Raw genomic sequence first — 24009 nt, 5'->3', positions numbered from 1 at the left:
CCGCAGCCATCAAGGCCCTGCTCTCCCCTCAGACTTGGAGTTGGCTCCAGATCCATGGAAGCTTCAGGATGGCTGTGGACCCCGCTTCTGCTCTCGGACATTGTGCTCCAGTCTCTCCGCTTCTCCTTGTGTGGAGGGCCCGTGGGTGTTGAGGGAGATTCTCTTTTCCCCCATACCCATCACCTGTGGGGCACGGGCTGTGGGATCCATGGAGGAGGTCTCCCAGGACTCTGCCAAGCACGTGGAGATTGTGGCACAGGTGGTACCAGGCCAGCTACCAGCTGTTAGGGCTGCTTTTTCTGTTTTCCTCTAAGGAGCTGGCATTGTTGGTTGGAAGTAGAAATGTCTGGAGCAGGAGAACATCCTCCTGATCTCTATCTCCAGTGGCACGAGGGGGAGGGAGAGGGCTTCAGGGGACCTGTGCAATCAGGGTAGCCAGGCTTCAGTAGAACAAGAAGCTGAGGGGAACTTCCAGAGAAGTCACAGTACAGAGGAATTTGCTGACGTCCGTAAGCCAGAGCAGAGTGGAAGATGTGGGGGCCGAGGGGTGGCTTCTATTGTTTTCTTTTTTTTTAAGGCACGAAAAGATTTACTACTTACATAATGGAGGTCTCTGAGGAGAGTGGAGAAGGCCTCTCAAACAGGTCTGAGATGGTCTGAGAGAGCAAGAAAGGTCACCGGCCTAGGTCTTTACTGAGGTGAGCAGATGTGGCTGGTGGGAGGGTCCCCAAGCATAGGTGAAGGCCTGCGTGCTTTCAGTCTCCTGCTGGCATCAGAGGACAGAGCACCTGGCTCTCTTTTCAGCTTGACCAGATGTGGGCACAGAATAAGGAGGATGAGGTCTCAAAGCTGTCAGCAAACATCAAACAACGGAGCCAAACTGCTAGTCACAACTCACCCTGTTGTTTGATGACAGAGACACACCGTGTTTCACTCAATTGAATCAGAGCTTGTGCAGCCTGAGGCTGGTAGGGGGCATGCCTTCTTTAAGAGAAGTGAGACGAGGGCCTCGGCCATTCTCAGTAAAACCTGGGACTCCAGAGGGGATGAGGGCATCCTGGTGAGGCCTTGTACTGTGGCCTGAGCATAGGTAGAGACATCTAGTGACCTTGATTGATATTTTGGGGTATCTGTGAGGCAAGAGATCCCTGGAGTTTTTACACCATAGAGCGCAACTCTTAGGCAATAGCACAAGAGTTTGTAAAAATGTGCAGATGGGCCGTTTGTTAGCCAGGCCATTGGGTGCTAAGAAAACTGCCTGAAGTTTGGTCAATCATGCTGACCTTCTGGTCTGGTCCTGTATCAGCATCACCCTGGTTAAGAAATGAGGAGCGGCTCCCCTCTGAACTCCATCTCCCATGACGGTTGGCACTTCTGTTCCTATAGTTTTTGAATTCCCACTGCTGTTCACCCAGTTCATCCCAGGGGGCTCCCCAGGTAGGCAGGGTTCCAGCAGCCTGGCATCTGGAAAGGGACTGAGGACAGGTGAGGCCACCCCTCTTACAGGTGGAGTGTGCCAGAGGGCCCAGGTTTGGCTGCATCCTGTACCAAGGCAGCCTCAGCAGCCCTGCTGATGACCCAGAGCATAATGAGTACCTGGGTACAGAGGGTCACAGGCTCGGGAGGACCCAGTTAGTGGCCAGAACTGCAGCTCTAATGGCATGTTGTATGGGGCAAAGAGGGCAGTTTCTGGCATAAGAAGCCCTTGGACAACTTAGGGCCGTCATGAGTGGTCTGGAGACTCCAGGAGGCATAGAAGGAGGGGCTGAAGCCCCTTCCATGGAGCAGTCTTGGTGGGGACACTAATGGGCATGCCTGAGGTTGCACAAATTCTAGAACATTCTGTTGGAGGGAGCCCCATTCAAGATGGGCCCATTTGCAAGTACTAGGATAAATGGGCTTAAGTAAAATTTGTAAATGAGGGACATGTTGCCTCCAGAACTCCCAGAAGACCTGAGAGATGTTGGTGAGAAGGTCAGTGGCTGTTTCTTGACAGTATCAGGGATGGATCTGCCCTTGGTTAACCAATCATTTCCAGGAACTGAGCAGAGGTGGCAGGACCTTGCACTGTGTTCCTTTCTGGTGAGGCCCTTTGTGTTTCTACGTCCTGAGTGAATGACAAATGAATGGATGCCACATGGCTCTCCTTGGAGGAGAATGTCATCAATGTAATGTCACACCTGTGCTCCTGAAGAAAGGTGCACGCAGCTGATACCTCATCTGCCAAGGTACCCATGAGGATCCCAGAAAAGATGTACTGTGTCCTTTCAGAGGTGAAGGCAAACTGTGGCTGAGGGGCTACTGAAATAGGCTCAGAACAGAACATATTAGCCAAATCGATAATAGCAAAATACTTAGCAGTTGCTGATTGGATGAAGTAATTTTAACTGGGTCCCATGTTTCAAGCCACTTTGTATTACTCGTTGGGTCAGAGCATCCGTGCTCAGTATGGAATACTCTAGGGCAGTGGGTGCTATGATTATGACCAATTTAGGCAAGGCAGTACTTCTGATGGTTAGGGTGAGACATACCTATTTGTCCTCTATTTTGTATTCATTGACTGTTATGATTGTAGCGGCCCTTGTATAAACTTGGTGGGCTCCCCAGGTATAACTGAAAATTGAAACCCAGTATCAAGTCCATGAAGGTCTGCCAGCTGGTGCGTTTCAGCAGGTGTAAATTCAGCATCCACGTCATAAAGACGCAAAAGCCTTTTCTCTTTTTGTTATGTAAGTTCTTTTAGTAAATTCTGAATGTCAAGTTGGGTCAAATTGTGGATTTCTTTGTCCACAATTTCTCTTTTGGGGGTGTGTGTGGTCTGGATATACTTCAAGGGGGTCCTCTCTATTGCACTCACATTGATAAATTTCTTCCTCCAGGGAGACTTCAGTCAGTATCATCAGGTCAGGTGCTTCCCCATGGCAATGGCTGCTTGATATGGGTTAAGGACCCTAGGCTTAATTTGGATTTGAATTAATCCCTTGGCTGTGCCGGGAGTGTTTTCTCTAGAACGCTGAGCATGAGGGTTTCACTGTGACACAGATGCTGGCTGAAGCAGCAGCGGTGGCAGCATCTAAGGGTCCTGGCGAGCTTCTGCCCTGGAGTGTGGACCTCAGCCTCACCTATGCTTTTCCACGGGTCACCACCCAATGGATGCGTATCTTGCACGGGGCATAGTCTCTCCCCTGAGCCTAGTCAGTTGCAGCTTTGTTCTCAAATAGAGGTAGGTCTGGGATCCGACACACAACCCAAGGCCACTTTAAGGAGGGTCCCCATTCCATACTCTTGTCCCTAAACACCAATTAAGTATGAGGAAAACTGCTGATTTCGGTCCGCTAACTCTACGAGGCTCCACTGGATTCAACAATGCAACACGTGCAGCACGGCTGAGTGATGCCGGCCTGCAGCCAGCGGGCCGGTTAGTAACGGAGCAAGGGCTGAGACTCCTGGGTGACGTCACCGCATGGGCTTCCTGCTCACAATGCCAGTCCCAACTTTCATGGTCACCTGGCGAGGTGGCTGGGCACCCCCCACTGAAGATTTGGTTTGATGTGAAGACTGATGATGCCACACACCCCCCAAGTGCAGGAAAAGGCTTATCACTTACCTAACTGAGGTCAGCAGGGCAGGGCTCCCAAGAAGGTCCAAAGTGGTCTGAGAGCACGGGCAAAAGAGACTGGCCTGGGTGCTTACTGTCGTTGTGGTGGGGCTGGGGGAGCCCCCTCCCCCACGTTCCAGCAGGCGCCTGGGTGGTCTGAACCTTCTGCTGGCCCTGAGGGAGGGGCGCCCGGGCTTTCCCATCAGTGTGGCACAGGGGTCGGGGGAGGAGAGGTGAGGCTTAAACACTGTCAACAGTCAGACCCCAGAAAAATGGGCCTGTATATACAATGGAATACGACTCAGCCATACACAAGAGTGAAAATTTGCCATTTGCAACAACACGGGTGGACTTGGAGGGCGTCGTGCTAAGTGAAATAAGTCAGACACAGACAAAGACTGTATGATATCACTTATGTGTGGAATCTACAAATATACAACAAACCAGTGAACATAACAAAACAGAAGCAGACTCACAGACGTCAAGAACAAACTAGTGGTTACCCGTGGGGAGAGGGAAGGGGGGAGGAGTAGTATAGGGGTAGGGAAGTAAGAGGTGCAAACCATTAGGTATAAAATGAGCCCCAAGGATCTACGGTACAACACAAGGAATACAGCAAATATTTTATAATAACTATAAATGGAGTATAACCTTTAATAATTGTGAATCAGTATGTTGTCCACCTGAAACTTACTGCTCACCTCCCCGCTTGGAGTCCAGGTAGCTCTCTGGACAGTGGCTGTGCTCCCCGTCTCTGCTTCTTGCTCGGACCAAGTCTCAGCCCTGCACTGCTGTCCCTAGAGAATGAGTTAAGTGGTGGAATTATGTATGATATCTTTCCCCCTTTGCTTTTCTTTTTTTAAAAAAAAATTTTTTTATTGGAGTATAGTGCAAGAGTGTTCCCTTTTCTCCCCCCTTTTCAACATTTGCATTTTCTAGAATGATGTTGATTTTAAATTTAAAAAGTCAAATTGGGGAAGCTCTGTTTGAAATCATGGCTGTCACTCTCCCAGGGGCACAGATGTGTACCCCTTTGGAGCCACTCCCTGAGGCTGCGGCCAGGCTCTGGCCACCCAGGAACGAGGCATCCAGGCCCGAGGTCAGTGACTTTACCTATGGATCTCACAGACTCAGCCCTTACTCCCCAAGGAATACACTTCCAAGGACACCGTGAAAGTCAAAAGGGAAGACACAGGCGGTGGTTGACGGACATTTGCTTTTCAAGACCATTCCTCTTTCAAAACATGACGTCCTGAAATTAAAATTTCTCAGGCTGCAGACGGCACAAAATCAGGTGAATTCTCCCCAGCCGCCTGCAGGGCTGAGGGAGCAGAGGAGCCCCTTCCTGTGGACCTTTTGTCTCCCAGAGGTGGCAGCTGTTGCTCACCTGGGCCTCGGCCTCGGGATTCACTAGCGGTTTGGAGGCCGGGGAAGGGGAAAAGGAGCTGAAAAGGCAGTGACAGAGAGAGGGGCACACGCTTGCCCCGCCAACCTCTTCTCCACACAGCAGACAATCCTCCTGAGATGCACGTCAGGTCCAAGCCGTCTACATCTTGCCATTCCACCCAGAGTAGAAGCTGCAGGCCTGTGGGGCCTGCCTACGGTCCCACCTGTCTGCTCTTTCTTCGTCACTGTGCCCCTGGCCCACAGGCCCCCTGCTGCTGCCAACCCTAACCCTAACCCACCTTCCTGGGTCATTCTCTCACTTGCTGCAGGTCATAGCTCACACGACGTCTCACTGAGGCCTTCTCTGCCCCCATTTAAGACTGAGACCCTCAAAACACCCAGACCCCATTTCCTGCTTTACTTTTCATCACACCAATCATAACTGTTAGACAATTTTCTCTCCCCCGCTGGAATGCAAACTCCTCGACGGCAGGCATTTTTGTCTTTCTTGTTTCCTGCTGTATCCCCACTGTGAATGGCACAGAGCAAGTGCCCAGCACGTACTTACTGAAAATGGGAGTCATCAAATCCAGGCTGGATGAGGAGCTGCCCTACAGTGAGAGAGTGCGAGGTCTCGTCAGGCAGAGACCGGGGCGGGGAGCTGGAGGGTGGCAGGGCAGGACTGCCGTCCAAGCTGCATCCCACTGGGGTGTTGCCTTGGGGGAGGGGCTGAGGTGGAGGGGAGGGTGTGACAGATGCCTCTGCAGGGCAGCAGTGCCAGCTGCTTTTGCAGGGTCTCTGGGGTGAGGGTGGGCAGCCCATGCTGCCCAAGCCCACGGGACACACCTGTGCATCCAAGTCAACCCTTCCACACTGTTCTCTCCAAACTCCCACCTCTCCCTCCGCATCTGCCACTGCTGGCCTTGCCTCTACTTCCTTGATAACATAGGAGCCAAGACCTTACCTTCCCACCATAAGTACAAACCTGATGATACCTGCCCATTGCTACCCTTTCTCCTGGAGCAATGCAGGAGGTGCCCCCCACCCCAACCTATCCATCCCGTAACATCCCCAGGTCAAGGCCTCCCTGGTGGTAGAGGTGTTGCTTCTGGGCCAAGTTCCCCCAGCTTGGGGATTATGGGACCAGGGCCCACCTCCTAGGAGCACCTAGGTGCCCCATAAATGTCTGATGATGGACCTGGGAGCCTGTGGGGTGAACAGGAGGGGCATGGAGAGAATGGACCTCTGTGGGTGAGGCCAGGACTGGAGCTTGGGAAAGAGCCTCACATTTAACTGTGCTGCAGCCCTGAGTGGCCACGGGGGCCTGAGGCACAGCAGAGTGAGAACACACGACCTCAGACTGCAGGCAGGCACCAAGGAAAGGGGGCAGTGGGGGAATCCCATTATGCGATGGGAGGGAGAGGGGTGAGGAGTTGGTGGTGATGAGTATGCACCACCTCTGGGAGAGGGTGACAGCAACCAGACCTGAAACACTCTTGACCTGACTTTATGTAAACAGAATGCCAACTGTAGCCATTGACAGCGAACTCAGTTCTTATGACTAGTGACAAAACAAAAGAAGTGCTGTGGTCATATCTCAAACTGAATGTCAGTCTACTTCCTTGGTTATGTTCCGTTACAGTAATAAACTCTCTTCCTAAGTATGCAGCCTCTATAATCTTTTCCCTTCTAACAAATACGGCAGTCTGATAACAAACTGGAAAAGCAAACTGAAAAGAAATGAGGTCACACGCAGTAGGAGCAACGGCAGGGGAGTTGGGGGAGGAGCCTGTCTCACACGGCGGGGAGCCTGTCTCACAGGAGGGTCTCTGGTTTGTGGACAATGGCCTCTGTGGGCAGTGGCTGTGGAGTGGAGGGAATGAGAGAGCCCAGCTCAAGTCTCGGGATGGGAGAGGCTGGGACATTGCCAGGGGAGTCGGGGTGGAGCCTCATGCGGTTTCTTTTCACTCCCTGGTGTGAACCAGCTGGTGCTTGACCAACTTTGACCGCTGGCTGAAGGCTTTCCCACAAGCTGTGCAGTCATAGGGCTTCACCCCAGTGTGAATCCTCTGGTGCTGGATGAGGACCGAGCGCTGGCTGAAGGACTTCCCACACTCACTGCACTGATAGGGCCTCTCGCCGGTGTGGATGATCTGATGCTGAATGAGGTGCGAGCTCTGGCTGAAGCCCTTCCCACACTCGATGCACGCGTAGGGCTTCTCTCCAGTGTGGACTTTCTGGTGGTGGATGAGGTTTGAGCTCCGGTTGAAGGCTTTGCCGCACTGGTTACACTCGTGGGGTTTCAACCCATTATGGATCCTCTGATGCTGAATGAGAGTTGAGCTCTGGCTGAAGGTTTTCCCACACTCAGTACATTCATAGGGCTTCTCTCCAGTGTGAACTCGCTGGTGCAGGATGAGGTTGGAGCTGCGACCGAAGGTCTTCCCGCACTCGCGACACTCATAGGGCTTGTCGCCCGTGTGCACACCCTGGTGCTGGATGAGCGCAGAGCTGTGGCTGAAGGCCTTCCCACAGATGCTGCACTCATATGGCTTCTCTCCCGTGTGGATGATCTGGTGCTTTCTGAGCACTGAGCTGTAGCTGAAGGCCTTCCCACACACACCGCACACGTGAGGCTTCTCTCCAGTGTGGATTCTCCGGTGCTGGATGAGGCTTGAGCTCTGGCTGAAGGCCTTCCCACAGTCACTGCACTTGTAGGGCTTCTCCCCCGTGTGGACCCTGTGATGCTTAATGAGGTTGGACACCCGGCTGAAGGGTTTGCCGCACTCGCTACATGCATAAGGCCTCTCCCCGGTGTGGACCCTCTGGTGCTTCCTCAGGTGTGAGCTCTGGCTGAAGGCCTTCCCACACACGTCACACTCGAAGGGCTTCTCCCCTGTGTGGACCCTCTGGTGTTTGATAAGGTTGGAGCTCCGCCTGAAGGCCTTCCCGCAGGCGTTGCACACGTATGGCTTCTCCCCGGAGTGGATTCTTTGATGCTGGATGAGGTTGGAGGTCCTCCTGAAGGCCTTCCCGCACTCACTGCATTCGTAGGGCTTCTCGCTCACATGGGACTTCTGGTGCTTTTTAAGGCTGGAGCTCTGGCTGAAGGCCTTTCCACACTCAGTACACACGTGTGGCTTCTCTCTGCGGTGGGTAAGCCGGTGCCTGAGGAGGTCTGAATGTGTGCTAAAGGGCCTTCCACACTCATTACATATGAAGGACTTCTGTCCAGTGTGCGCTGTCTGATGCTGAATAAGATCGGGGCCTCCTTGGAAGGTGTTCCCACACTCGTTGCATATGAACGGGCTTTCGGCTGCGTGAAGCCCCTCACAGCTGATTAGGTCCATGTTGCGTGGGAAGCTCTGGCCATGCGTGTCGTGTGGATGTGGCCTCTCTTCTGCAGGGGCTCCCTGACGTGCCACTGGGCTTGGGCTCAGACTGAAGCCTCTTTTGACCTTGTCACAGTCCACCTCTTTCTCTCCTGAGGAGCTCCTGAGAAGCACTTGCACTGGTGTGAAGTCCCCCTCCCAGCAGGGGGACTGTGCCTCTCTCTCATCCTCAGGGACCTCCCAGTCTCTTTCTAATGCACCGTCACAGAGTTCTCCAAGCTCAGGCGTCTGGGAAACATCACTGGCGTGGTTTTCTGATGTTTCTGCCTGTGATTCCAAATCCTCAGAAGCTTCTTCCTTCTGAAGAAACTCCTTGCCCTCAGTCCTGGGGTCCCAATCTGAAATGACAAACAAGAAGTCACATGGAAGGAAACAGGGAAACACAGACAAGTCTGGGAGCATGGGACCCACGGTGGGTGGTGGTCCCAGGTCTCTTGAGGGGACTGTGAGGGGCTGGCAGAGCTGAGGGGACCAGGCTGCACAGCAACTGAAAACCAACCCTAACCTGACCCCCAGACCCCACATCTCAGGAAAGCACCTGCAGTCTCCCGACTAAGGCCACCCAAAATCCTGGCCTGAGTCGAGGCAGTCCCTTGGCTGTCCTTCCCCTGACCCACAGCAGGCCATCAGCAGGTCCTGTTGGCTTTACCTCAGAGCATGTCCCAAACCCAGGCACTCACCCTCCCACCTGTTCAAGGAAAACACAGCTCCCTGCACGTTGCATTGCTAGACATTCTACCTGCCTCCTGTTCCAGATGCACAAGCCTGGAGTTGGCTGCTTGGCCCAGCTCTCATTCTCTGGGCGCCCACCACTGGCTTCACAGGTGTGGGCCTGGGCCCAGGCCAGAAGGTGCAGGGCCCGTTCCCTTCAAGGAAGCAGAACTGGCTCCGACTGCATGGTGATGACTCTGGAATGTCAGACTCCATCCCACTTGACAGAGAAGGCTTCAGCAACCGTGCCCCATTTGCCAAAGCAACCTGTACCTCTCGGCACCTGCACTGTGACTGCACTTTGTTAGCTGGTACCAGGGCTCAGCTGCTGCATCCATCCTTCCGTGACAGAGACGTGCACAAGGCTGCTTGTCACATTGGGAGGCACCCCCTTTTTCACACCTGAAGGACACGGAAACTCTGCTCTACTGGATCTCTCTCTCTCGTTATACCTGAGACATCCAGGCCAAACCACCCTTTGCTCCTGCCTGGATGGGGAGTAGCTAACCTGGCCTCCCACCTTCCCCTCCCGCCCACAGCAGTCTGGTGACAAGAGCACTTTGACAACCTCCCCCCTCTGCTCCCGCTTCTCCTGAGCAGGAGGGACCCGCTCCCCTTGGGGTCTGCCCTCCCCGATGGTCCTCATGCTCCCTCCTTCCCTTCCCTTCTGCTGGTCTTGGCTCAATCACCTCACGGGAGAGGACTTCTCTGACCACTGCCCCCAACAGGGCTCTGTGTCCCCAGGCTGTCCCCTCCCTACCCCCAGCCTCCTTGGGCCTGCTGCCCTCTGACCTACCCCTCAGCTCAAGACAACTGCCTCTCCCCACCTGGAACTTCAATCTACCACCACAATAGCAGTCTGTCTCCCCCACCCCAACTGGAGGCTTCTGTTATGCTTGGATCTCAGTGCAGACCCAGCTTGGCCATACGCTCAGCCTGTTTGCCTACCATGCCCATGTGCCTGGTGGTGACAATTCACATTCTGGTCACCTGACCCACGGCCCAGCTGGAAGCCCCTGCATAGAGTCTCTGCCAGGACCCCCTCCTTGGAGCTTGGCCATGCGGCCAGCACACAGATGCAGGCACCGTGCTTCGCCTTCCTGCTGACCCTCATGCAGGCCTGTCATCACTCGCTGCACGCGGGCTACCATCTTCTCCCAGAGCCCCAGCCCCTGGGCACCTGTGGTAATGTCCACAGGCCGCTGGACTGACTGACGGTGGTGGGGGGAGGCACAGTGAGGGCTGCAGGACAGACAGGGAGGTCACTGGAGGAAACAAGGGTCTGGATGGGATGACACAGGGCTCACTATGTCCCCTGTTGCACCCCATGACTGATCCGGGGGGCTCCACCCTCTCCTGGTTGCGTGTGGGGAAGGGACGGAGCTTTTCCATAAAGGGTCAGAGAGGGACCATCTTGGACTTTGTGGCTGCACGGTCTCTGTCATATGGTCTGCTTTGTTATAATCCTTAAAAAACCTTCAACCGTTCTTTGCTTGCAGGCCCCAAACAACTGGCTAGCTGGATCTGGCCTGTAGGCCATGGCTTGCTGAACCCTGACTGAGGTAAGGTCATTACTGTGCTCAGGAAGCGGTGGCAATAGGAACTGGTTTTTGAGCCAGAGCTACTGTCGACCTGGAAGAAGTTTACTGAGACAGGAAACAAGAGCGAGTGAGGTGAGGATGATGAGAGGGCATTTTTGATTTGCTAAACTGGATACAATTCTCCTCTGCAACATAAGAACTATTGGAAAAATAATGAAAGTTCCTCTTTTGAAAGGAAATATAAAGTCATAGAAATATGGCTTCCCTTAAGAAAAATCTTTTTAAAAAATTGGGTTTAATGGTGAAGGAAAAGATTTGAAAACAAATACACTTGTTTGCACTGTCTGTGTTGCCCCCACAAGTGTGACACCAAATGGAGAAAAGGGTGAAGACTCTGAGCCCTTCCAGCACACAGCAAACCTGTTAGACTTCCTGAGAGACGACACTAAAGACCTTTATGATTAGTTGCTTCCATGTTTGTGAAAAAGTACCCCTGTCAAAGCCACACTTGTGAGCGCCACATGTGGCTGTGGCTGTTGAGGGGCAGAGCTGTGGCTCTCCAGTGCTCACCCTGCCGTCTGCCACACAGACCCCAGCGGCACCACAGACTCGGGTGGGGGCTCCGTTAGTCTCCCATCTCCCACAGGGGCTCTGTTTTCATTTTACTTAATAGTTTGTTGAGGTGAAATTGACAGACAAAAATTAACTGTTTGAAATGAGCAATTCAGTGGCATTTAGCGCACTTACAATGTTGTGTGATCAACATCTTCATCTTGTCCCAAGACATTTCCATTACCCCAAAGCCCCTATGCACTAGTTTATCTCCATATCTCCTGGCCCCCAGCTCCTGGTAACCACAAACCTGCATTTTGTCTCCATGGATTTACCTACTCCTGACATCTTATATGAATGAAATCATATCATTATGTGACTTTTGAGGCACACTGCAGCAGGTGTAAATGAGGGAGCTTCACTCCCTTTTTTGACTGAATAACATTCCATGGTGTAGATAAAGTACATTTGGCTTATACATTCATCCAGTGATGGATGTCTGGGCTGTTTACACCTCTTGGCTATTGTGAATAGTGCTATGAACACGATGTACATGTACTTGTTTGGGTATCTGCCTTGAATTCTTGGCGCATATATCTAGCAGTGGAATTGCTGGGTCATATGGTAATGCTATGTTTAAACTTTCAAGGAACTGCCAAATTGCATTCCAGGGTGGCTGCACCATTTTACATTCCCACCAGCAATGTATGAGGGTTCCAGTATCTCGAAATCCTTGAAAGCACTTGTTAATTATTTACTTTATTATTACAGCCATCCTAGTGGGTGTGAAGTGGTAATCTTACTCGGGTTATTTATTTATTTTTTCTTGCGGTATGCGGGCCTCTCACTGTTGCGGCCTCTCCCGTTGCGGAGCACAGACTCCGGACATGCAGGCTCAGTGTCCATGGCTCATGGGCCTAGCCACTCCGCGGCATGTGGGATCTTCCCGGATCGGGGCACGAACCCGTGTTCCCTGCATCGGCAGGCGGACTCTCAACCACTGCGCCACCAGGGAAGCCCCTTACTCGGGTTTTGACTTCATTTCTCAAATCACTGATGAATTTGAGTATCTTTTTGTTTACTAGTTGGTCATTTGTATATTTTCTTTGGAGAAATGTTTATTCAAGTCCCTTGCTCACTTAAAGAGTGGCCTGTTTGTCTTTTGTTGTTGAGTTGTAAGAGTCCTTTATATATTCTGGGTACTAGACCTTTGCCAGATATACAATTTGCAAAGATCTTCTCACATTCTGTAGGATGTCATTTCACTTTTTTCATAATGTCCTTTCATGCCTCGAAGTCTTTAATTTTGATGAAGTCCAATTTACCTTTTTCTTTTGTTGTTCATGCTTTTGGTGTTGTATCTAAGAATCCACTGCCAAACTCAACGTTATGAAAATGTAATGTTTTCTTCTAACAGTTTTATGATTTCAGTTCCTGAATTTGGTAGTTGGATGATTCTGAGTTAATTTTTGCATATGGCATGAGGTAGGGAGCCAAGTTCACTCTTCTGCACATGGAAATCCACTTGTCCCAGCATCATTTATTTAACAGAGTTCTCTCTCTTCACTGAATGGTCCTGACACACTGGTTGAAAATCAATTGGCCTCAGATATATGGGCTTACTTCTAGACTCTCAATTCTATTCCATTGTTCTGTATGCTTATCCTACGTCACTACCAAACTGTTTTGATTACTGAAGCTTTGTAGCAAGTTTTGAAACTGGGAAAAATGAGTTCTCTTTGTTCTTTTGCAAGCTTGTTTTGGTTATTTGGGGCCCCTTGAATTCCATATTAATTTGAGGACTGACTTTTCCATTTCTGTAAAAAGGCTGTTGGAATTTTGACAGGGATTGTATTGAATCTGTAGGTTGCTCTGGATAGCACTGACATCATAACACTATTAAGACCGAAACATGGACATGGCATGTCTTTTCAATTATTTAGGTATCCTTTCTTTTTTTTTTTTAAATATATAAATTTATTTATTTACAGCTGCATTGGGTTTTTGTTGCTGTGTGTGGGCTTTCTCTAGTCGCGGTGCATGGGCTTTCTCTAGTTTTGGTGAGCGGGGACTACTCTTCGTTGCAGTGCATGGGCTTCTCATTGCAGTGACTCCTCTTGTTGCAGAGCATGGGATCTAGGTGTGCAGGCTTCAGTAGTTGTGGCATGTGGGCTCAGCAGTCGTGGCTCGTGGGCTCTAGAGCGCAGGCTCAGCAGTTGTGGCACATGGGTTTAGCTGCTCCGTGGCATGTGGGATCTTCCTGGACCAGGGCTTGAGCCTGTGTTCCCTGCATTGGCAGGCAGATTCTTAACCACTGCATCACCAGGCAAGTCCCAGGTATCCTTTAATTTCTTTTGGCGATGATCTGCAGTTCTCAGCCAACACATCTTTCACCCACTTGTTTAAATTTATTTGTAGATTTTTTTCTTTTTGATGCTATTATAAATGAATTGTTTTAATTTCCATTTCAGATTGTACATTGTTGGTGTACAGAAGCGCAACTGATTTTGTGTGTTGACTTGTACCCTGCAACTTTGCTGAATTCATTTATTAGCTCTAGCAGCTTTTTAATGGATTCTTTGGTATTTTCTATATATAGGATCATGCCTTAGGCAAACAGAGGTAGTTTTATTTCTTCTTTCCCAATCTGAATGACTTTTATTTGTTTTTCTTGCCTGATTGCTCTGGTTACAACTTCCAGTACAATACTGAATAGCACAGGTGAAAGCAGGCATATTTTCCTGATCTTTGGGGAAAAGCTTTTAATCTTTCACAAATGTATATGATGTTAGCTATGGGTTTTTCATGAATGCCTTTATCATGTTGAGGATGTTGCCTTGTACTGAGTTCCCTCAGTGTTTTTATCGTGAAAATGTATTTGGTTTTATCAAATACATTTTTTTGCATCAATTGAGATGATTATAGCTTTTCTCCTTCATTCCATTAATGCAGTAAATGACACTGATTAGTTCTTATGTTGAACCACTCTTGTATTCCTGGGTTACATCTCACTTGGTCACAGGATATAATATTTTAATGTGCTGCTGGATTCAGTTTGCTAGCATTTTGTTGAGGGTTTTGCATATATAGCCATAAAATGTCTTAATATATAATTTTCTTTTCCTGTGATGTCTTTATTTGACTTTCCTTTCTCTTCTATAGTTTGGAGGAGTTTGAGAAAACTTAGTGTTAATCCTTCTTTAAATGTTTGTTAGAATTCACCAGTGAAGCCACTTGGTCCTGGATGTTTGTTAGTTTTTTTCTTTTTTTTTGTTTGCGGTATGCGGGCCTCTCACTGTTGTGGCCTCTTCCATTGCAAAGCACAGGCTCCAGACGTGTAGGCTCAGCGGCCATGGCTCACGGGCCCAGCCGCTCCGCGGCATGTGGGATCTTCCCGGACCGGAGCACGAACCCATGTCCCCTGCATTGGCAGGCGGATTCATAACCACTGTGCCACCAGGGAAGTCCCTCAGTTTAATTTTTGTAGTGTACCATTTTTTTATTCCTTTTGTGTATATTTTAAAGATATTTTGTTAGTGGTATCATGGGGATTATAATTAATATCTTAACATCCTAAAACAATCTGGTTTGGTTTCCCACCCCCCTCAGCTTTTTTGGTCCCCTGCCCCCAGCTTTATTGAAATATAATTGCCATATAACATCATGTAAATTTAAGGTGTACAATGGGATGATTTGATACATGTATATATGCAAAATGATGACCACCATAGGGTTAGTCAACACATCCATCACCTCACATAGTTACTATTTTGTGTGTATGTTTGTGTGGTGAGAACTTTTAAGATCTACTCTCTTAGCAATTGCCAAGTATACATTATTAACTATAGTCACCATGCTGTACATTAAATCCCCAGAATAGAGCCACTGAGTTTGAACTGTTACCAACTTAGCCACAACAGCATACAAAAACTCTGCTCCTATACAGATATGTTCCCACCTTAATGAGGTTGCTGTCACAAATGTATCTTTATATGCTGTATGTTCAATAGTATAGGTTTGTGATTATTTTTATGCATTTGTCTTTTAAATGATATAGGAAATAAAAAGTGGGTTTATAAACCAAAAATACAATAATACTAGCTTTTACCCTTACCTATGTGGTTAATTTTACCAGAGTTCTTTAGTTCTTTTTTTTTTTTTTTTTTTTTTTTGTGGTACGCGGGCCTCTCACTGTTTTGGCCTCTCCCGTTGCGGAGTACAGGCTCCGGACGCACAGGCTCAGTGGCCATGGCTCACGGACCTAGCCGCTCCGCGGCATGTGGGATCTTCCCGGACCAGGGCACGAACTCGTGTCCCCTGCATCGGCAGGCGGACTCTCAACCACTGCGCCACCAGGGAAGCCCTCTTTAGTTCTTTGTATGGCTCTCAGTTCCTGTCTAATATCCTTTTTTTTTTTTTTTGGCGGTACACGGGCCTCTCACTGTTGCAGCCTCTCCCGTTGTGGAGCATAGGCTCCGGATGCGCAGGCTCAGTGGCCATGGCTCACGGGCCCAGCCGCTCCGCGGCATGTGGGATCCTCCCAGACCGGGGCACGAACCCGTGTCCCCTGCATCGGTAGGCGGACTCTCAACCACTGCACCACCAGGGAAGCCCTCCTTTTATCTTAATATGTAAGAACCCCTCTGACACTTCTTCTTTTTTTTTTTTTTAATATTTATTTATTTGGCTGTATCAGGTCTTAGTTGCAGCACATGGGATCTTTCGTTGTGGCATGTGGGCTTCTCTCCAGTTGGGGTGTGCAGGCTCCAGAGCAAGTGGACTCAGTAGTTGCAGTGCGTGGGCTCTCTAGTTGTGGCGCGTGGGCTCCAGAGCATGTGGGCTTAGTTGTCCCGTGGCATGTGGGATCTTAGTTCCCCAACCAGGGATTGAACACATATCCTGTGCATTGGAAGGTGGATTCTTTTTTTAAAATTTATTTATTTATTTATTTATTTATTTATTTATTTTTGGCTGTGTTGGGTCTTCGTTTCTGTCCGTGGGCTTTCTCTAGTTGCGGTGAGCAGGGGCTACTCTTCATTGCGGTGCACAGGCCTCTCTTGTTGCGGAGCACAAGCCCCAGACGCGCAGGCTCAGTAGTTGTGGCTCACGGGCCTAGTTGCTCTGCGGCATGTGGGATCTTCCCAGACCAGGGCTCGAACCCGTGTCCCCTGCATTGGCAGGCAGATTCTCAACCACTGAGCCACCAGGGAAGCCCCGGAAGGTGGATTCTTAACCACTGGGCCACCAGCGAAGTCCCTCCCTCTGACACTTCCTACAGAGCAGGTCTATTGGTAATAAACACCCTCAGCTTTTGTTTATCTGAGAATATCTTAACTTTGCCTTCACTATGAAAGGTAATTTTGCCAGATGTAGAATTCTTAGTTGGCAGTTTCATTCTCCCAGCAGTTTAAATATGTCATCCCACTACTTTCCAACCTCCAAGGGTTCTGATGAGAAACTGGCTGTTAATTTTATTGAGGATCCCTTACACAAGACGGGTTGCTTCTCTCTCGCTGTCTTCAAGATTCAGTCTTTCGACAATTTGATTATAATGAGTCTTGGTGTGGATCTCTTTGAATTTGTCCTAGTCAGAGTTCGCTGAGCTTTTTGGATGTGTAGGTTCATGTCTTTCATGACATTTAAGATGTTTTGGCCACTATTCAAATATTCTTTCTGCCCCTTTCTCTCTCTCCCTTCTTTCTTGGCCTCCCATATGTGTGTTGGTTCCTTTGATGGTATCCCACAAGTCTGTTAGGCTCTGTTCACTTTTCTTCAACCTTTTTTCTTCCTGTTCCTCAGACTGGATAACTTCAATTGTCTATCTTTAAGTTCACCGATTCTATTGCCTGCTCAAATCTGCTGTTGAAACCCTCCAGCAAACTCTTCATTTCAGTTATTATAATTCTCACATCTAGCACTTCATTTTTTCAAATTTTTGGCTGCACCACGTGGCATGTGGGAGACCAGGGATTGGACCCATGCCCCCTGCAGTGGAAGCGTGGAGTCTTAACCACTGGACCACCAGGGAAGTCCCAGCTCTAGGACTTACACTCTGTTTCTTTTTATAATAAATAAAATATAAATTGTATATTTACAATTATCTCTACTGATTTTCTCATTTTGTTCATACATAGTTTTTAGCTCTTTGCCCATGGTTTGTTTCAGATCTTTGAGTACCTTTAAGACAGCTGATTTAGTCTGTCAAGTATCTGTGCTTTTTCAGGGACACTTCCGCCAATTAATTTTTTTCCCTTGAATGGGCCAGCCATATTTTCCTGCTTATTTGTATTCTTTATGATTTTTTGTTAAAAACTGGACATTTGAATATTTACTGTGATAACTCTGTAAATCAGTCTCTCCTGCCTCCAGGGTTTGCTACTCTTAATTGTTGGAGGCTCCAGTCATCCGTTCTTTTAGTCACTTTCCAAACTACTTTTGCAAAGACTGCATCCCTTGTCATGTGTGGTCACCAAGGTCTCTGTTTCTTTAGCTTGTGTACAGCTACTGTTTGAATGGAGAGTTCCTTGAACACTAACAGTAAAATAAAAATAATACACCTCTCCCAGCCTTTGTGGGTTGGCTCCCCTGGGACACTAACACTATTACTCTGCTGTGGCTTCCTGCTTTCATTAATTTTGGAGATCAGCTACAGGTTATGCTACAATCTTCATAGACCTTTTCTTTCTTTCTTTTTTTTTTGTTTTTCATAGGTCTTTTCTTAGCATATATCCTATCCTGGGCAGGTACGTGGCTTTCTAAATTCCCTGATATACAAGGGTGCTTTTGAATGCCCTCATTTCTCCAACTTTCCCTCCTAGGCTTTAGGAGGTCAACTGTACTGTTAACTGATGTCCCAAGTGGCTGTGGGATTTTAGTTCACCTTTCAGTGTTTTTGAGCCCACCACTTTTCTGCTGAGTAAGTTCTGAGTTAGGCAACACAGGGACAAACACTTTGCATTCTTTATCCAACCTCACACAGGTGAGAACAAAGAAAATAATTTCTGAATAAGTTCTGCTCTGCTCCTTCTGGAACCAGGGACCAGGTCCCACACTGGGAACACAGGCTGCTCACTTTCAATATGCTGCTGAACCAGGGAGTGTTTGTAAAGCTTTCCATGTTAAGTTGCCTTTTTCTTGACTCAGCATTTGTTTGGTTGTGTAAACCTGTTTTCTAGATTTCTGACAAAGTTGGTCCTGATGGCTTCTACCTGTTTTTTTTTTTTTTTTTAAATAATTTACATGGAGAAAGGGGTGTTTGGAGCTGCCTACTCCACCATTTTGCTCTATAGCAAAATGGTTTTTAAAACATGAGCTACCATCAATCTGTTTTTTTCCTGGAGCAAGAATCCTGGCCTAACTCACCATTCTCTGCCTGGTATACCCCTGGCCATCTGGCAGCAGGCTTTGTCCCTCAGGGCCACTTCTTTGGCTCTGTCATGTTTTTCATCCTCTATCCATCTCCTCCCTCCAACACACCTAGGACTGCCTTGTGCCATCTCTGCCCTTAGCCCAACCTTCCCTGGCCACACAGGGTCTGAACAGGGTACTCTGCCCAGATGTCCTGAGTATGACAAAAGGTTCCACGTAGTTAAGAGTGTCTTCTTGTATAACAGCCACCATCAGATCCCAGTAAGGAAAGCTAACAGTGAGTAACCATCCTGATCACTGCTGAGAGGTCCACAGAAGAGGTGAGTTAGTGAGTGGTGTGCAGGAAGGACTCTCTGGTATCTGACGGGGATGGGAGCAGCTGGGCAGTGTGAATGGAACAGGGCCAAGGCTTGGATTAGGGCAGAGACCTGAGGGCACGGACTACCACCAGCCTGGTGAGTAAGTTAGGCAGGGCTCAGCTGGTGACCATCATGTCACACCCCTCTATGTCAGGTGAGGAAAGCAGTGTCCCACTCAGGGCACCAGGGCAGCCAGGTGCCAGGCCAATTTCCTCTCTTGGCCCCTTGACCTCCAGCCTTGGCCCCTCAAGTCCACAAGGCACTCTGCCCCTAATGGTGACACACAGACCTCCTGAGGTAAGTGCAGGGTGATGTAGACAAAGTCTCCTCAGAACAAGGGCATCAGTGGGGAACTCACACCCAGTACCTGGCTGCTGATGGTGAGGGGGGGTGGCTTCTGGCTCAGCGTCACCACAGCAGAGGGGACCATGAAGTGCAGATCCAGGGTGGGTCACAGCGGGAGCATCACTCACACAGGCCTGTGTTCTGGGGGTCCAAGGAGATGGTCCAGGGACTGAGGGTTCCATTTCTGCCTCTTCAGGGCGTACTCTGAGGCTGGGCATGGCTGGGACCTGGAGACCAGCAAGGACACAGGTGAGTGTGCAGAGGGGATAACTCCAGGGGTTCACCCACCCACCAGGTAGGGGTCACTTCCTTCACCCCTGCAGCCTGAGACCTCTGGAAGGCCTGGTGATTGGTGCCACATTCCCTGATCTTGGAACCAAGGGAAGGGTGAGCCAGCCACGAGGACACAGACTCACAAGCCAGGGCCACAGGTGGGAAATGGTGAGATGCTGACCACAGAGCAAGGTGAGCACACAGTGCCTTGTTGGCACCACCTGGAAGGGCCCAAGCTTTCCCTGATAAGAGGAAAGCAGCTCCCATGGAGCCTGTGCCTGCTGTGGTGGGCTTGTTCCTGACACAATGCCCTGAAGGTGGACCACTGGACCCACTCACGGGGGAACAGCAACTCCAAAGGTTGGGCTGCCAGGGGTAGCCTGAGCTGCAGACATGCACAAAATCATCACAGTGCCACCCTATTGGTCAGCCCTGAGTTGTGTCCCCCTGGCAGCATCCAGAGTGGGTGTTCCCATCCCCAACCTCCTGGGCTGTCCTCCCACTGCACCAGTGTCTCCCTCCCAGACTCCTCATCTCCCTCTTCACGTTGGTGCTCCAGGGTTCACTTCTGTATCTACACCAACTTCCTTGGTTAATCTGTCCAGTCCTGAGGCATCAACATCATTTATCCCGTGAAGACTCTCAAACCTGGGCTCATCTCCAGGTTTAAGTGGTCTCTCTGAGCAAGGGACAGGACATTCCCACCCAGACACATGATGGGTTCCCCACATGGACCAAGTTACTGATTTCCTCCACCCCTCCCACTACCCTGTCTCTGAGCAAATGCACCATGCCCTGCCCAGCAGCCCATCTGGGAGTGGGGCAACATCCCTCTGCCCCTTATTCATATTGTACCATGAGCAGGTACCAGTGACCCGTCTGCCCTTCAGGGGTGGAGAAGATGAGGCAAAAGCCCATTGTAGACACTGCCTGCCAACCCTTGGACTGAATTTCTCCTCTTGGGACACACGCTTTCAGTGTTTCCAAAATACCCACTATATGCCAGCGTCTATTCCAGGGACAATGTAACCATCACCCTCATGGGTTTCAGTGGGGAGACAGATAATAGCAAATGCATCAGTGAGATGGGCAAGTGCTCTGGGCACAGGTAGCAGAGAAGGGGTGGAGCCTGTGGCAGGCGGGCATTTAACCAGGCCCAGAGAAGAGAAGGTTTAGGCCATGCCTGGCTGGAAAAGTAGAAGAAAGCAAGGGTGAGATGGGGCAGAGGTGTGAACAGAGCTCAGAGACAGTTGCTGGGGGACAGACTATAAGAGGTCTTGACTGCCTGGTGAAAGTGAGACATCAGCCACATTTCTACATTGGGAGACAGAACTAATGAAACATCTTAGGAAGATTCACCTGGCATGGGCACTCAGAGGGATGGTGCATAAGATTCAAAGCAGGGAAAGCACTGACTCAAGGCACTCATCCATGTAGCAGCAGACAGAGAAGATGATGCTTCCAAGGGGCGAACCTTCACTTTCTTCCAAGGGAAGAGTCAATCATTTGTAACATTTATTCAGTTCATTTTATTTTAAAATCTTCAAGTCATTATCACTGTTTCTGAATAGGGGCACAGTCATATGGCTCAAAATTCAAAAGGTTAAAGAGGACTTAAGGTGAAACATCTCCCAGCCAGCCACACTACTCCTTCCCAGTTTCCAATGTGTCCTTCCTGATTACTCTAAGCTTACACAAATACGTGTGTTTTTTCTTTGCCTTTTTATTATAAATTGTACCAAACTAAGCTCATTTTAAAATTTTTATTTATTTATTTATTTAGGGCTGAGTTGGATCTTTGTTGCTGCACGCGCCCTTTCTCTCGTTGCAGTGAGCGGGGGCAACTCTTTGTTGTGGTGTGTGGGATTCTCACTGCAGTGGCTTCTCTCGTTGCGGAGCATGGGCTCTAGGCGCCCAGGCTTCAGTAGTTGTGGCTCGCAGGCTCTAGAGCGCAGGCTCAGTAGTTGTGGCGCACGGGCTTAGTTGCTCCGCGGCATGTGGGATCTTCCCAGACCAGGGCTCGAAACTGTGTCCCCTGCATTGGCAGGCAGATCCTTAACCACTGCGCCACCAGGGAAGCCCCGAAAACTAAGCTCATTTTACATTTTGTTTTTCTCACTTCAGTATTTGTGGGATCTTGCCCAGGAGGACACAGACTGATCAGTGGTAGCAGACTGCTCCTCCTCACCCATGTCCACATCCTATCCCTAGAACCTACACTACACAGCGAAAGAGATTTTGCAGAGGAAATTAAGTTTACGGGCCTGGATTATCTTGGTGGACCCAACCTAATCACATGAGCCGTTGCTGACTCAGATGCACGGGTCATATGCAAGGAGTGGGGCCTCCAAGAGCTAAGAACAGTCAGCAAGGAAAAAGCAACCTCGGGAATTGGATTCCACCAGTGAGCTTGGAAGCTGATTCTCCTGGCTAAGGGCTCTACCTGGTGCTAAGCAAAGATACAACTGTGAAGACCAGCAGCCACTTGTCCATAGCAGGCGTCCACGGGATGGGCATGACCCAGCCTCAGTCCCACTCCCTTGGGGGAGAATAAATTCCTCCCCATCCCCAGAGCCCCTTCTCCACCTGGAGGGCGAATCCACCACCGACTGGGCCTCCAGGCAGGACACCTGGTGCCAAGCGACAACCCCATTCATTTCTCACCCGGCTCCGTACAGTTCCGACGTTCGCACCAATTCCTGAGGCCCTTCCTCCGCCCCAACCCCGCGCGTCAGAACACTATTCGCGCACACTTGCCCGTCGCACTGTAGCAGCCGCGCCACGCGGTCCCGCAGCCCGGCTCCAGGTCAGGGGTTGCTCGGCTCCGCCGCGCACCCTCTGCAGGGCGCCCCTCGCACGCCCTCCCGGGAGGGGCCCTCGAAGGCTGTGACCCGCCCACGCCCCTTTACGGACCCCCGCGCACCGAGCCTAGGCCTCCCGGGGCCGGCACCCACCGCGGCGGCATCGAAGTGACGAGGGAGCGCGGTCAGCAACGCCGAAACGCCACCACGGCAATCGCCAACTACGGGACTCGCTCCGGGAACAGAGCAAGGCCGCGGGTCCCAGGCCACTCGGCCCTTAGGCGGACCCCGGAAGTCCCGCTCCGACTTCCGGCTCGCGGACCCGCCCAGCCCAGCCCAGTGTGGCCGCTCTAGACCGCGGGAGGACGAGCGACTCGGTGGATCCATACTTGACCAGCGCGAGGTGCCAGGAGCCGCCGGGAGCCCCGCGATCAGAGTCGGTTCGTGCAACTAACCAGGGTGGCAACTACCTAAAAAAAGACAAGCGATTATAAATGCAGGGAGAACTAGGGACTTAGATACACAGGTACCTAGAATCGGAACAGGTTTTGCTTGATAAAAACATGATGATGCACGTGGAAGAAACTGAATCCCTCAATCAGTAAATGATTCGACAGATAGATGGGAAAATCTCAAATTCCTTAAGTGGGACTGTCCATGAAACATTTACAAAAATTGATTATACAGTTAGACATAAAGAATACAAATATTTTAAAGTATGCATTTTAAACTACCAAAATTAGAATAGAAATACATAATAAAAAGTTGACTCCCAAAACTCTTTAACTATTGGAGTTTACGAAACGCTATCTACATAACCTTTGAATCAAAAATGATACTAGCTGGAAAATTGCAGACTATTTATAAAGCAATGAAAAGCAAAACACTTCATTCTCACACCTACGGAACCCAGTGTAAAGTGTAAAATATATAATATCCACTGAATATTTTCGGAGAAAAATATATATGACTATATCGCCTTAAATACTTTTTCTTTATTAAAGAAGACAAAAGCATTTATCCTTAAGAAGTTAGAAAAAGGAGCATTTCTCCGAACCAGCAATAACCAATCAGATAATGTAACAAAAATGAAATGTCTTGGGACTTCCCTGGCGGTCCAGTGGTTAAGACTCCATGCTCTCAATGCAGGGGGCCCGGCTTCGACCCCTGGTCAGGGAACTAGATTCCGCATGCCGCAACTAAAAAAAGGTCCCGAGTGCCGCAACTAAGACCCGGTGCAGCTAAATTAACAAATATTAAAAAAAATGAAATATCTTCCACAATAGCAACAAAAACTATGAAATACTGGGGAATTAACAAAGAGCACTCAAGTTTGTACGGCAGGTTCCCCTATGCAGTGATCAGGGACCGGCGTTCCTTGGCTGAGGATTTTCCGCTTGCTGACTCGGAGGGGAAGAGCAGAACACATAACAGGGATAAGAAGCTGCTTCTCCCAGTCTTCCCACGTGGCCGCCTGCTGTAGCAGTATGCAGCCCTTGCCAAGAGTACAACCCAAGTCCCATCCCGTCCCTGATGCAGCTCAGGTGAGTCCCTCTGGACAAGGTGCAGCCTCTCCACCAGGTCGTATAACTAAAGGGCAAGTTGCCTGCCCCCTGACACCCAAGTTGCAGTGTGGAGAAAGAGGATGGGAGACACAGCAGTGTCCAAACTATGCTGGCTGGG

General features: G+C 49.7%; 1 protein-coding gene across 1 annotated transcript; it reads right to left on the bottom strand.

Annotated features, from left to right (window-relative positions):
• Positions 1 to 6489: 6489 nt before the first annotated feature.
• ZNF16 (zinc finger protein 16) lies at positions 6490 to 22713 on the bottom strand (the record flags this gene model as incomplete). The annotated part of the gene is made up of 3 exons (XM_082675299.1): positions 6490 to 8714; positions 19275 to 19479; positions 22480 to 22713. The coding sequence occupies 3 exons, from the start codon at positions 22711 to 22713 to the stop codon at positions 6949 to 6951; spliced, it is 2205 nt and encodes a 734-aa protein (XP_082531425.1). The 3' UTR covers positions 6490 to 6948.
• Positions 22714 to 24009: the final 1296 nt, after the last annotated feature.

This window comes from Grampus griseus (genome assembly GCF_964374135.1).
Source record: "Grampus griseus genome assembly, chromosome: 17".
Taxonomy (NCBI): domain Eukaryota; kingdom Metazoa; phylum Chordata; class Mammalia; order Artiodactyla; family Delphinidae; genus Grampus; species Grampus griseus.
This window is presented reverse-complemented; position numbering and strand designations above follow the sequence as displayed.